This window comes from Leuresthes tenuis, unplaced genomic scaffold (assembly GCF_036924035.1).
Source record: "Leuresthes tenuis unplaced genomic scaffold, fLeuTen1.0.hap1 SCAF_18, whole genome shotgun sequence".
NCBI classification, from domain to species: Eukaryota; Metazoa; Chordata; class Actinopteri; order Atheriniformes; family Atherinopsidae; genus Leuresthes; species Leuresthes tenuis.
This window is the reverse complement of record NW_027325372.1, coordinates 4,192,212-4,207,115: the sequence shown is the minus strand read 5'-3', so window position 1 is coordinate 4,207,115 and position 14,904 is coordinate 4,192,212. Positions and strand designations below refer to the sequence as shown.

At 44.7% G+C, this 14,904-nt stretch overlaps 1 protein-coding gene across 1 annotated transcript; it reads left to right on the top strand.

Annotated features, from left to right (window-relative positions):
- Positions 1-3,629: 3,629 nt before the first annotated feature.
- On the top strand, positions 3,630-11,303 carry tcf19l (transcription factor 19 (SC1), like). The gene is made up of 6 exons (XM_072370970.1): positions 3,630-3,752; positions 4,295-5,171; positions 8,313-8,482; positions 9,454-9,847; positions 9,968-10,475; positions 10,801-11,303. Exons 2-6 carry the CDS (start codon positions 4,904-4,906, stop codon positions 11,138-11,140), a joined length of 1,680 nt encoding a protein of 559 aa, XP_072227071.1. The 5' UTR covers positions 3,630-3,752; positions 4,295-4,903; the 3' UTR covers positions 11,141-11,303.
- Positions 11,304-14,904: the final 3,601 nt, after the last annotated feature.

Sequence of the window (14,904 nt, the reverse complement as noted above, 5' to 3'; positions counted from 1 at the left end):
TGTGTTCCCCTTAGCACACTATGTTCAGCTTCTAAACCTGTTCAAACCCACTAGATAAAAGTTAAAGAATGGGTTAAAAACAGAGGCTTTCACTGAAGTCTCACACAAACTAATTTGTCACAACCTCTGACATTTTGAACAGCTGCAGCTAAATGCCCAGACCGACTGTCATGCTGCTTTAGTGCAAAATGTTCCCTTATAAATGTACTATTTTGTTTAAACAGTTTGTTATCATTGTGTTTTACTATCTAACCGATTAACTGAATAACTTTGAGAGCACTAATGCTCTTAAACTTCAGCATGCTGCTGTGTATGTCTGGTAATTAAGGCAGCAGTAACTCTGAGCTCAAGACAAATTTCTCGGCGGAATGATAAAATGCATCCTTGTTACAAATGTAGATTTGTGAGGGCGGCAGAGCAACCTTAAAGTTACCTCAGAGGGAGCCAAAGGAGAGCCTGTAAGCCCCCTAACGACGCCACTTTATGACTGCTGCAGCCTCACACAGCCTTCCTACCCTATGAAGACGTTATTGCTGCAGTGAGGCTCTGTCCTTATGGCTGGATGCAAAGAAACAGGAGTGAGTTAAATAAGAAATAAAGCTCCCAGGATCATCTCCAAAGGCCACACTTCATCACTGCAACTCATATCTCCTCAAGGCAGGAGGCAACATGCAGCCATTGGGCTGGTCAGTGTTAATAAAGACACAACATCCATTTCATGACGCGCTTCCACAGACGATACAAACACGCTGCTGCTTCAGGCATCCAGGCAACATGCAGAAGTCGGTCTGGTTTCGTGCATGTATCATGTAGTCATGTATCAAGAATGAAATAAGTGATTTCCTGCTCTCACGGTGCACAGTTATGACAGTTATAGGCTTATTTCTGTGGTTTGTGCAGACTCCCATGGACTGATTTTTCAAAAACAAGCCCTCATATTGAGATTTCTGGTTATAACAGGATATACTTCCAGTTAAGCAGAGAATTAAACTATGAAAAAGTGTTTAGAAATATTTTTATTGTCCTTCTTAAGCATCCTTCAGAAGCACATCTCTTTTTTTGGTGCAGAATTCAAAGCATTAAGTGTCACAGAATGAAGTATTTTTATTGATGGTTATTCTGTATTTATCTTCATATCTCCGAGTACAGAACAAGAACAGACTGAACCACACTGTCCTCTGAAGTATTCAGGGTGGAGATAATGGGCCTCTGAATCTTCTCAAATTCCACAAGCTTGTTTCGAAGAATGAATCTAATCCCCTCCAAGTACAAAGCTTTTTACAACTCAGTTAACCAAAGTTTAACAGTAAGAAGGCACTGGTAGTAGAAAGAATGAGCCCCTGAGCAGTGAGAAGCCAGGAAGAGATGTTGTTTAGTTGGATTTAGTCTCCTCAGCCTTCCTAACTCTCCCAAAATAATCAAGATGGGGTCATTTATCCCTTTTTTTTTTAGTTTTTTAAGTTTGCAAATTAGAATAAAAGGTGTAACTAATTAGGTCGCTTCTGCCGGGTCACATTTATCACACTGTGATGAAAAATCTGGGCATATTTCTTTAGATTTTGTCTTTGAATTATGCCATTTACACCATGTTTTGAACTCTGTTGGATGGAGTTCAAAACATGATGTCATTACTGTGCGTCATCTAAAGATGCATGTAAGCACCGATCAGCCATGGCATTAAAACCACTGACGGGTAAATATGTTCTGCAGGGAAAACCCGCTCACCCATCCTTTAAACTCCCCAGACATCAACCTGATGGGATCTGTGGAAAGACCAATCCACAAAGACCCGACCCCGCAACTCACAGGGCCCAAAGAATCTATTGTAAAAGTCCTGGAACCAGACACTCCAGGACCAGGACTCCTTTTTCTTTATGTTATACCTCAGCGTGGTGTGTGGTATGTCCTGAAAAATGTGGACAAAGAGCTCCTTCTGTTCCCTAAACCGTAAGAGCTCTTATGGCATAAAGAGCACCACCGGTTAATCAGTGTGTATTCCAGGCCCTCAATCCACATGTCTTATGATGACTGTTAATCAAGTTCTGCCTCCCATTCAGCCTTCATGGTGTTATTGTTGGAGATATGTTCTGCAATGTACTCTATGTATATAAATGAAATGGTAGTTTCAGTCCTGGGTGAATTTCTGAACTAAAAATCTGTGCTAATTCTCTGTATTTCAGAGATATTGTACCCTTTATCTTGCTTAGTTCTGAGTTACTTTTCAAGGTTTATGAAAAGGTTTTTTGATGGTTAAATCTCACACGGAAGATTTTAAAGCTGGTTTTATTTCACATATGCAAAATGTGCCATCGTTTTTGTTCAGTTATAGGAAAAGCAAGCATATTTCTAACTGTAATCATGTAAATTCTGCTTCATCTCCTTAAGATCTGAGCCTTAATTTAGCAGCAGTGAAACTTCTCTTGGCTATTTGGGATGAGTAGGACCTTAGAAGTAAAAGAACTGAGCAGTCTTTGATCAGGAAACTGTTTTGAGGAGATATTTCCTCCGATGAGGATGCAGGGTCTCACAAAATGAAATTCAGTTGTTCAGTCTGAGAAATTCAATAACAAACCTTCTCTGGTGGAAAAAATGCATTTGCTAAGTGTTTTAATTTCAGCATACTTGAATGTACTTGCAATCAGATTAATTCTTAATATCCTTAAGTGTTTTGATAATTAGTTAGATTGAAGTTCACTAATTTGAAGCAAAAGATTTTGTGCTAATTATGTTTTAGTTGTTATTGAATTGTAGAAAAGCAGAATTGATTAGCAAACCTGATTAGTAAAATAAAGTTTACCTACTTTGTTTCATAATTATACAAAATATTTGCTGCAAAGGTGCCACAAATATGTTCTTATCTTATCAATAGTATGCTAAATCAATAGTTTTTGCATATCAATAAAAATGTGAGCCTAATAGTAACTAATCAATTATTAAAGAATCATTAAAGTTATTACTTTATGGGTTGAAATACAAGTGTAAAAGTTTGATTCCCGACTGGGGCCTTTCTGTGTGGGCTTTGCATGTTCCCCGGCTTCCTCCCACCATCCAAAAACATGCATGTTAGGTTAAGTGGTGACTCTAAATTGGCTGTAGGAGTGAGTATGAGCGTGCATGGTTGTGTGTCTCTGTGTGGCCCTGTGGCTGAGGCTCCAGCCCCCCCACCTCGCGACCCTTAATTGGATTAAGCTTGTATAGAATGGATGGATTTTCTTTTAATATAGTAAAATACTGCATACTACAGAATAAAAACTTCAAAGTGTGTGAAAAGTACAGTGCAGCTTGGCATTAGCATACTTTTAATACATTTTAAGATAGAGAACGTATTTGTTAGTACACTGTCAGTTTTCTATTAACAATGTGAATATATTTAAAATACAACAGGGTGTATTTATATTTATCCAGGCTTATTTCTGCTGGATTAAATTCCTGATTACTCGGGTGCTTTTAGAAAATGAGTCTCATGAAAGAGCTTCGACGTGTCTAAACCAGTTCACGTGGAGCCATTCGGCCCCGATCCTCCCGGGACAGACCAGTCCTTCTGCTCCGGCTTTAGGCGCCCTGGCCCTCGCCCAATCAGGGTGAAGCAGGAAGTGACGCATGTTCTCGCATACGGAAGTCCAGGGACTGGCGCGCCAAATTTCAAAGGACTTCCTCCTGGAAGGAAAGAGAGCGAGAAGTGGCACCGAGTCCTGGCGAACAACGGGGATGAAATAGTTGGTGAAAACGACCCTTTAGGGACAGTTTTTGAGGTAAATCCACCGGCTGAGGTGCGGATTGCGTCACTGGACGTGAAGTCGGTGTTCAGCTGTGTCATTGTTGTAAGTGGCAGCTCTGACTTTCATTCTGTCCTACAAGAAACTAACGTCAGCTAGCTGAATCCTGCTGCTCACCGACGACCTGGAAACCTGGAAGAAGAAATCTTACAGTTCTTGCAGTCTTATCTGAACTCCAATCGATCCGAGATTGGTTTGAAAACACGGATTAATCGTCGATTGACTCAGTTTGTCTTGCAAAGAAGGCGTTAATCTCTGTTTATTGTCTCTTGCTTTGTGTGACGGTCGCATGACTTGGCAGCTGCAGCACGATGCTGACTGCAGGGTTCAGTCAGGCGAGATTTTCTGCCTTTAAGTTCAACATCTATGTGTCAGCTTCAGTTTTTATTTTATTTAATTAGCTTTTATGTCGTCTGAAGTGTCAAATAAAGCAGTAAATGCCGTTTTTTAGGCAGAGCTACTAAGCCCAGCCTTTTTCTTTCCTCAGTTTCAGTGATTTTTCTCCTGTTTTCTTGCAGATCAGACAGCTGTTGGACCCTGTCTGCTTCCCACCTGTGAGGCGGCTGACGTCTGGGATTTTAATCTCCATCTCACACACTCTCGGGCTTATTTGATGTATTTTCAGTCCTGGAAATATTAAATGTCAGAGCTTGAGCTAAAAGTCACAGCTGCTAAGTTTTCAGCAGGTTTTCTTTTCATACTTTTGCATTAGCAGCACAGTAATTGACCTGCTGTCCACTTCAGAGCAGCTCTTTATGCTCAAACACAGCTTTATAGTCTCCACTCCATGGGGGATTTAGTCTGCGTGAGCTGGGGTTCATTTCCACACTTCACCGTCTTATACAGTGCTCTAAATCCTCATTATTCATTCATAAATGCACAGCAAGACGCCGGCTCTCCATTCTAATGCAAACACCTGTTGCTGCTGCACCTGTCTCTCGCCTCCACACTTTTGTTTTTGGTCAGCTGTCAGCACTTTTTGCTCAAGCAGTTTCAGTTCAGCTCCTCTCCACTAGCACAGCGTTGAATCTGAAGATGGATCACAGCCTCCTGTAACTCGGGGCCTGTCACAGATCCAGGGTGGGGCAGGTGGGGGCGTAGAGGTGGCAGACGATCGGTCTTGAACCATGCTGTCCGGGGCGCAGCCGTGCTTCCAGCTGCTGCGGATCGGGCTGTCCACGGGCGACTCGGCGAGGGACCTGTACACGTTCAGGCCGGCGCAGAGTCAGTCCGTGTTCCGCCTGGGTCGAGCGGCGGAGCTGTGCGACGTCACGTTGGACTCCTCGTCGGTGTCACGCATCCACGCCGAGCTGCACGCCGAGAGGGAGGCGACTGATGATGCAGAACAGGAGGAGGAGGCCTGGAGGGTCCACATTAAGGACCGCAGCAGTCATGGTAAGCGGAGCGCTGAAGTACACACAGGCAAGATGAAACTCGCTCAACCACTGTCACCGTGGGAGAGAACCAAGCAGAAACACGCCCGCTGACAGGAAATATCTAAACATCTATAAATAAAAGAAGCCACACATGGCATTTATGCACTTAAAGCGTTGAAAGAAACTCATGGGAAGCGTCACTTTCCGTTTGTTTAAAAAGAAAAGGACTGAAACCGTGAGTCTGTCCTCACTTAGACTGACAGGAGCAAGAAAGATGGAGGAAACTGGGAGGTGACCACCATTATTCAGACTGTTCAGACTCGACGAACCACATTAAAACTACGTCTGTCAGCTAAGTACACATAAGATTTAATCTGTGCAAAGCACGCCTCTCATTTCTGTATCTATTTCCAGAAAAACAGGAAATAAGTGCAGCGATTTACTGAAACAAACGACAGAAACAGCTTTAAAGTGAATATCTGGTCTGAGCTCCTTTATTCTCCAACACAGCCTGAACCCTCTGAGACCAGCTTTCTGTCATTTCTTTAAGGAGTCTTCAGGAATAGTTCTCCAGGCTTCTTGAAGGACATCCCAAAGCTCTTCTTTGGATGTGGGCTGCCTTTTGTTCCGTTCTCTGTCAGATGATCCCACACTGCTTCAATAATGTTGAGGTCCGGGCTCTGGGGAGGATTCATCCCTCCATAAGACCTGTTGCCACTGATTTTCAGTCCACTTCTTGTGTCATTTGGCACAGCTCAGCCTTTTCTCCCTGTTTCCCTTCCTTAAGAACGGCTTCTTGACAGCCACCCTTCCATGGAGACCATTTCTGATGAGGCTTGGGCCAACAGTAGATGGATCAGCTGAAGGTCCAGATGCATCTCTCAGGTCCTGTCAGGTCACAGCTGGATTCTTTCCTCTTTCTTAAGGACATCACTTTCAGATCCTGTTCATCTGCTGTAGATAGATTTTTAGGCCTGACACTTCTTCTTTTGTCCTCCACTTGTCCAGTTTCCTCAAATGTTTTAAGGACACACTGCACACCATGCTGAGATATGCCAAGTTTTCAGCTAATAGCTCTTTGGGAATCACCTTGTTGCTGCAGAAATCCTGTTTTCTGTCTGTCAAACTGTGTTTTCTTTGCTGTTTTTCATAGATGCAGCTAAAGAAATGGGAACAAATGATGTGTCTTTGTGACAGGCTGCTGGTAACAAAGTGCCTAAAGATCCAGTTTAAAATGGCTTCTTTGCTAAGTTGTCTGTTCTGTGTCGACACAACACTGGTTCATCCCTTGAGTTAGGAGCCTTTTTTTCTACTTTTCTAATCATTCATAGGTCAGAGTTAAGTGGCTTAACAAAGAAAAAACACATTCCTCTAAAAATGCTCAGGTACGAAGACTGAAGATGAGTGAAAAAGCAGAACATGTCCAAAGAAAAACTGAAAGACCTTCAGAAAGCTGGAGAGCTATTGATCAGGACACTTTCAAAGATTATGAGAATCTTCCTGCTTGGAAGAAAATGGAAAGAAATGAGCAGTGACTGTAAAACACAGCTGTCATCTTTTTCATGGGGCTCCCTATAGCTGAAATATAATGACCGAGTTATCAGGACGAACACCTGCACTCTGACGGCACAAACCAGCTGCTGAAACACAGCTGCACACGTGCACGAAGCGTGCGCTCCTCCCAGTCTGACCAGTTAAAATCCAGAAGTGCATTTGAAGCTTTTTGCTTCCAAACGTCTCAGCATTGATTCTCCAAAGCCGCAGACTTACAAATGAGGACATAACATTACAGCTAAAGTTAAGCTATCTGTTGCATGCACATGTAGACGTGTGCATGCTTCCAGCTTCCAGTTGGGGTGAACAAACACCACCAGACAAGGAATGTTGTTCACACCTCTGCAACGCTTTGTTGAAGGAGGATTGTGGGCTGGTTAAATCCTCTTCCTGGAGGCTTTCCTGGAGGCTTTCTGCACAGCTGAGCGAACCGTTGGTGTGAACAGACCTGAGTCCTTATCAGTTTGCAGACGCAGCTGCCTTGAATGCAGCGTTGAGCTTGGTTGAGGTGTGGTGACCTTTGCTCTTGTCATAAAGCCTCTGCACTTTATTGTTTTAATCTTTGTTTTATTACCTGTGAGCACAGCTCGTTATTAAATGTCAAAGCCTGTGAATATGTTCTGCGGCGCTGTTGCACGGCGCTGTTGCACGGCGCTGTTGCACGGCGCTGTTGCACGGCGCTGTTGCACGGCGCTGTTGCACGGCGCTGTTGCACGGTGCTGTTGCACGGTGCTGTTGCACGGTGCTGTTGCACGGTGCCAGCTGATATCCCAATCAGAAAGATGAGATGAATCTGTGTGTATGCAGCTCTGCACCTGAATCAGTTTTATGACAGGAAATTAACTGACAACTATTTATCGATTAAATCCAAACACTTTTTAAAGCGTCTGTGCTCAAAGTGTGTCGGTTCCAGTCAGTCAGGGTCTTCCTTTTTGTCTGTTTCGTCTCACAAAGTACAGAATTTGAGAGTCTCTCCCTCGAACATTGTGGTGGATGTTTGTCATCATTTTTTCTTGCTTTGATAAAGTTTTCTGAAGTGAAAAGGGCAGAAAGTCACAGCTCCTCTTGAAATGATTCGAGGGCCGTTAAAATGACACTAATGTGACTTTTAAACAGCAATAAACCCAGAATGATGATGATGTCTGAGGAGAAAAGCCTGAAAAACAGAAACTTTGTGCTTAAGTCCGACAGACTGAGTCTAAACTACACGCTTTCTGCCTAATATTTCTAGTAATTTCACACTCTGTTTCACACATTTTCCCTTTTTTTGCTGTTGGTTATACTTCGGTATTCGCTCTGCTTTTTGATTGTCTTGCAGCCTTCCAGCTTTAATTTCAGACTGTTTTACATTTCCCCTGAATTCAGGAAGCTGTAAACATGTTCGGCTCAACAGACGACCTGATTTCAGGGCTCTCCTTGTGTGATTAAGTCCTTGCTGTTTGCCAGGTGTTAAAAAGCCGTGTGGTCGTGTTGCCCCGGGCGACGGTTCCCTGCGCTTGTGTGTCAGTTTGACCTTCTGGGAGTCTCGCGCCACCTTCCTTTGTGGGCAGAAGGACATTGGGTGCCAGCAGTTTGCGGTGACGCCTCCTCTTGCTCCTGTTTTCAGGCACGTGGGTCAACGAAGTGCGCCTCCAGTCGGGCATCCAATGGGAGCTGTCGGACGGCGACACTCTGACCTTTGGTGGCCAGACGGCTCCAGGAAGCCCCGAGTTCTACTTTCTCTTCCAGAAGGTGAAAGTTCGCCCGCTGGACTTCGACGCCATCACTATTCCAAAGGTAAGAACAGCTGCTTTTCAGCGTGAGAGAGCCTGAAAGCTGACGCTTACTGGTTTTTATCAGCTGATAAGACACAATCTTATGATAACAAATGAGCTTTAGCTGTTTCTTATTGGACCGTATGTTCATCACGGTTACAGGAGCTGAAGAAATATAGAAAAATAAAGATATAAAATGTGTTGAACACACCAAATGCTGTCTCTCTGATCAGTCTTCATCAGAACACTGCCTGATGATGATCTGCAGGTGTTTGATAGGAGCCTCTTTGAAATGAACCTCCTGCTGCTGCAGCCTCTCTGTTGGCTGCACCGCATGAAAGAATCAATGCAGATGATTTCAAGATGAGCCAGAGTGATGAAATGGTCTCGATGATGCTTTGTGAACTGTAACAGGTGCAGATTAAGTTGTAGTTTGCACTTTGATGCAGACATCGCAGGCCTTTGTTTCCTCAGTCTCAGTTTGGTCCTCAACAGTTGAGACTTTTCACAGCTGAACTTCAGTCTGCAGCTGTGAGAGAAAACTGAGTTTTCCTCAGGTTGGGTGTTTAGATTCACATTCAGGCAGGACCGGACTGTCTCCACCTTCAGGTTTATTTTTAGCATTTTGACTGAGAATTACAGACAGTCGTAATGAGTGAATCTGCTTTCTAAGCCTTTAATTTCTACCTTCATGCATCCTTCGTGTGTGCAGACGCTTGTTCTGTTTGTCTCTTATTCTGGAAGGAAAGTTTGGAAGGTGGAAACTTCACATATTCACACCATAATATAAGTAGATGAAGTGATTGATGTGGGGGTTCTGTTTCAGGGTGGAAGCAAGTGTTTCTTGTTGTTCTGTAGTTAAAAAAATGAAGTTTAATTCAGTTCATGCAGAAAAAGCCAAAGACACAAAGGAAAACACCTTCTTTTAGGTTTGCTTTAGTGTTTAATAAATGTTCTGTTTGAATTGTACTTGTTTTTATCTTTTTTTTACAGGGGGGGACCTTCTCCTCAGACTTACAGAACCGCATTAGAACCAACTTGGACCGGAAGGTGGCCCCCAACCTCGACCTGTCCAAGCTGTCCATTAACCGGGCCACAGTCATCCTCAATTCCATCGGCAGCCTGAGTAAGATGAAGGGCAGCGCCTGGACCTTTCAGAGGAGCCACAGCCACGAGGGGGCCGTCTCCGACCCCGGGACCTCCTCCTCGCCACGCCTCACCGTGGGCTTCTCCGCCCTGGTCCCTGCAGCCACATCTCCATCGTTCTCCGCTGCAGCTGCAGTGACGTCGGCGAAGCCCGTCCAAGCGACCTCCAGGAGCAGGAGGAAGTCGGCGCACACGGTGCTCCTGGAGGACGACAGCTCAGACGAGCCCAGAAGTCGACGAGGTAGAGCTCAGAAACTTGGTTCCTCTTGGTTTCTTTACAAAACATTAACAGTAAGAATAAGTCGATCGGTGTGTGTCGGTCTTGGCTGGAAAACGTCACTTTTCTCTGGTTTCCGTTCAGCTCTGACCGGAGTCGTGGAGGACGGACCGAGGTCGAGGCCAAAGAAGAGGCGAAGGCTCTACAAGTCTGAGTCTGAGAGTTTCAGCTCGCCTGCCCCTCCTCCGCTGCTGCCCAAGACCCACAGCGACATCCGGAGGCCGCTGGAGGCCAAACCCTTCCCTGTGGGCATCAGGACCATCGGCAGCTTCCACGGCGCCATGACCAACAGCAGACTGGACCACCAGTTCCTCCAGGCCTCCTTCACCAACGTGGCGGTTCACAAACAGGAAGTGGAGACTACGCATCGCATCAAGACGGTGTTGCATGGCAACATTGCTGCTTTCCGCCACCAGAAACCTGCCGGCAGTTCTCAAAGTGCGCAGCGAGGCCGGCGGAGGGCCAACAGTACGCCGGTGTTCTCCCCCCTGGTGGTGGGAGGGGAGAACTACACCCTGGCGTCTCCTTCAGTGAGGATCCGCACTGAGGAGAGAGGCCGGGTGCAGTTCAGCCGCTTTCATCACCCAACAAGGTAAGATGTGTGGAGACCTCAGGATGTGGAAGCTTTAAGATGATGGAAGCTTTTCTTTGCCCAGTTCATGGCACCAGACTTTACAGCTTTACAGCAGAAGTTGTAGCACCTGTGGTGTAATTATGGAGTGTTGTCACACTGAATGTCTCAGCTTAGTCTTCCATTAAAACCAGAGCAGGTTCCTGCATCACGTGTGTCTGTGATCGTCGGGTTAACTGAACCGACGCATCATGGAGTGTAACGCTAACGACACGCTGTTAAACTTTGTTGAACAAATTGATCTCACCTCTCCTTCTCCTTCTTCTTCTTCTTCTTCTCTCTGAAGTAAACGACGAGGCCGGCCCAGGAAACACCCTCTCCCTCCCCGACCGTCCCTGCCCTCCCCGTCCTCCTCCTCCTCTTCTTCCACATCCTCGGCCTCCTCCTCCTCCGGTTCCTCCTCTGGCTCCTCATCTGACGATGAGGATGACGAGGAGGACGAGGACGCGGTGGTCGGGGCGGTGGAGCCGTGCGCGGCGCCGCACTGTCGGCTGCCCCAGCAGGACACGGTGCAGTGGATCCAGTGCGACGTGTGCGACGCCTGGTTCCACATAGACTGTCTGCATGTGGACCGTAAGAAGGTCCTGATGGACCCCAACGCAGACTTCCACTGCGGCTGCCGCTGACGGCGGCTCGCCACGTCACGGAGGATTGAACGGAGTTGGAAACCTCACTTTTAAACTTTCAAATGGCCACTTTTATAGCCCCTAAATGTTTATTTCTTCCAGTTTTAAAGGTGGAAACCAGCGTTGACTTTGGTGCATTTCTCAGCTCTAAAGCAGGTGGAGGACAGAAAAGGATTCCCTCTGATTCTTCAGTTCTCAGGATTTGCCGCCGAACTGTCGCAGCTGATTCACGAGGCTCAGAGACGTTGGAGGGAGCGGAGCTAACTCTGATGAACTGAGAGCAGAGCAGGGAAACCTTTCCACTGGAAACATCAATGAACTCTTGGATCTCTTTCTGCTGCTGCTCCACACGCTTACGGCCCAGTAAACACTTTGCTCCTGAGGCCCCAGCGCCGAGGCGTTGGTGTGTGACGCCTCGAGGCAATTAAACATGGCCAGACTTCTGTTGCTGCTGCTGAGAGGTGCTCTCGGGATGATAATCAAATGTTTTAAGGCACTTCTGCAGCTGCTGGACGATTCGGTGTGTGGCTGCAGACGATTGGAGAGACTCAAACCTGTGAGGTGTCATGAAATATCAGCTGAAAAACCCATTTCATCAAATGTTCTCATCGTTTTGATGTCAGGGATGATTTAAGGGCCTCTTTTCGTGTCTTTTTCCGCCTGTAAGAGACTGGTCACACTACTGAACTCTTGAGCCAGAGTGGGTGCTTCAGTGCTGGATGACGATCGCTGCACCTGCCTGAGCTTCTCTGGTAAATATCTTCACTCCGGTGCAGAGAAGCTTCTCTTCAGCACCTTTTATTTAGTCATCGGAACAAAAAGCAGCCTCTGTGTTGCTAAAGCCGGCACCACTGTTTGGATCTTTGTAACCGCTCTGCTTCAGAGCTTTTCTATAGTTTTAAAAAGGTAAATATTGTAGGAGTTTAAATATAAAAAAAAAAGAAGAAAAAAAGGCATCTGCCGGCTTTTAAAGGACCACAAACCTGCAGGTTTCTGAGTTAAAGAAAGATTATTAAGCAATAACTAAACAAATCAAATATATATTTAACGTGTTTCTGGTTGATAAAATGGAGGAAGATTAAATTTGATCCATCTTTGGCTTCGCTGGGGCTGAACAATGTGACTGATGCTGCAGAAAGGCCTCATATCTCAGCTTTGCTTATGTGACCACGAGCAGTTGTGCAGCTGTTAAGATGGTGAAACTTCTGTCTTTAGGTGCCAAAAAGGCTCTAGTTTGACTTCAGTATTTCTTCGTTTAACAATCCGTCACCATGGGGATGAAATCGCCCTGCTGCTGTCGCACAGAATCAGTTGGAATCACTTTTCTCACCATGAACACAACACCTCACAGCTTCCAGGTTTAAAGGCCCCGTTTGGCCTTGTTTAGCAGTGCTTCCTGATTTAAAAACAACTTGTTTTTGAGTTTTCTCTGTTAATCCGAATGTTTTTATGAAATATTTGTGTGTGTGCAGTTTGACCTTCCGGTAAACGTGTGTGTTGTATAATTTGGTTGTCTTTGAGCTGTTGAAATGACCCTTTTCCACCCCCCCAGTTTCACATTGACGAAAAAGAAAAAGTGCGCCACCGTCGCCACATTTACGCACCTGCGCACGCGCCTGTTCCAGCGCTGTGACGTGGCCAACCAGACGGTTGGAGACGCCTGACAAGTGTCGAGAAGATGCATGAAATCTGCGATGCTGGCTTTTAAGAGTAAATTATTCAGATTCGAAGTGCTGCAGGGCAGAGCTGCTCCTCCTCGGTGCAGGTTACAGAACTCTGGCGTGCAGCTCGGTGCGCGAGGAGTCCTCCCACATCAAATCCAGACCCTGTTTAAACAAAAAAAAAACATCGAGTTTCACACGTCGCTTCAATAGGTTGAATTAGACTAATCAAATGAAAATATACAGATGTTTTAATGCGAAACTGCCTCATCCTGCGTCCCTGAACGCAGACGAGTGACTTTTCCACTAAAGACTCTTTTTATTGATCAGTTCTTCCTTCTTGCATTGAAGAATCCGCGCGAACAGCAACAGGCGGAGACGCTTCGTCACGTGCACGTGGCCCCTGGGGTGTCACTGAGAGGAAGGTGTTAACCTGTCGTTAACCAACTGGCAGCGGAAGCCTTTAAAAAGCCAATGTTTACTCCCAGCATTTAAACTTATCTCTAAAGTGCAAAACTCACAGATTAATGTAAAAATATGAATGTTTGATGAAAGTAAAAGTTCCCGCTGTGCGTCGCGGGTCCCGTTCACTTCAAAGTCATGCAGTCGCCATAATTGGCTGTGAAACAAGCTGCAGGTCTGCAATCTTTTCTTTGTGCTCCTCTTTCTGAGTCATCTTTCGGGGCTTTGACGGCTTGTGGCCGGCCTGAATCTGCAGCTGAACTGATAAATGCTGCATGAATGAGGTGAAGTCATTAGGTGCGTAAATGTAGTCGTTCTCGTGTAAATGAGCTCCTTGTTCACAGCACTCTGTTATTACACTGCCTTCACTTTAATTATCCCGCTGAAATACAGACACAGTTCGATTTATTTTTTTGTTGTTGGTTGGTTTTCTGGGGTTGTACAGAATTAAACCGTTTTTATAATTCTCTGAGATGCCACAAGCATCAAAGTTATAGGAGAAAAAATAAAGAATATTCAGAAAATGTATCTTGGTGTGATCTGATTTATCTTCACAGGCTGAACTTTTCTCTTTTTTTCACAGAAATATCTTCTGTGGAGACAAGGAGGCTGTGATCAAAAGCACATTTCATTTATTGTAGTTCCCTGTGCATTCAGCTCGAGTCAAGATTGATGAAACGTTAAGAATTTTGTTTCCCTCCAGTCTTGTGTTTTTAAAGAAAATGACAGCGAGCAGAGATGTGATGCATCAGCTCATTACTCGGTTTCTTTGAAACAATCAGAGAAGTTTGATTCAACTTGCTTGTGTTTGAAGCGCATTATCTCACACTTCTACTTTACTTTAGATTGGATGTCGTCTTATCAGGCGTCTCCATGCATGGAGTTACAATTATTCACAGAACGAGAGGCGAACACGATGACCACGAGAGCAGATACAGACATTAAAGTTAACTGATTTACATCCTTGATAAACACTGATTTCTTTTGAAGAAGACTCGAACATTTCATGTTTTTATTGGGCTAAATTGAAAGTCTGGATAGAATGTTTTCTGTATTTTTTTAATGCGCATTTAAAGAAATAAATTGCCATCACGCCTTTAATTAGGAACACTTGTGCACCTGCGCACTCGTCCAATCAGCCAATCACAGGTCAGGAGGCCCCTCCTCCGCCTCAGCAGCCAGAAACCAAAGTGTGAGGCTGCAGATGGACAGCAGTCAGTTTTTAATGTCTGTTGCTGACCATCTGCATCAGTCTCTTAATAAGGCCCATTATTCAGCTCTATTTCAGAACAAATGGAGTTAGAAATAAGTTCAGATCAATAAAGAAAGAATGATAAGAGTTGGCTCAGAGGAAAAGAAGGTAAGAAACTAAATCAAATACTTTGTCAGTGTCACTTCTTTACAAAAAGTAATAAAACTGGACAAAGCAGATAAAATGAATGCTGTGACATGTTTTCATGTTTCTTCTTGTTGCTTATTTGTTTAAATTGAACTTTTTTGTTGTTTGAGGATTTTCTATTTTAATTTCAAATATTGAATCTGTGAAAACGGAACAGGAAAATAAGCTTTAGAGGCTTTAGATTTATTATTAATATCTTTTAATGATCATTTTGCTAACGGGTTTGTGCAGTGAAGGGATAC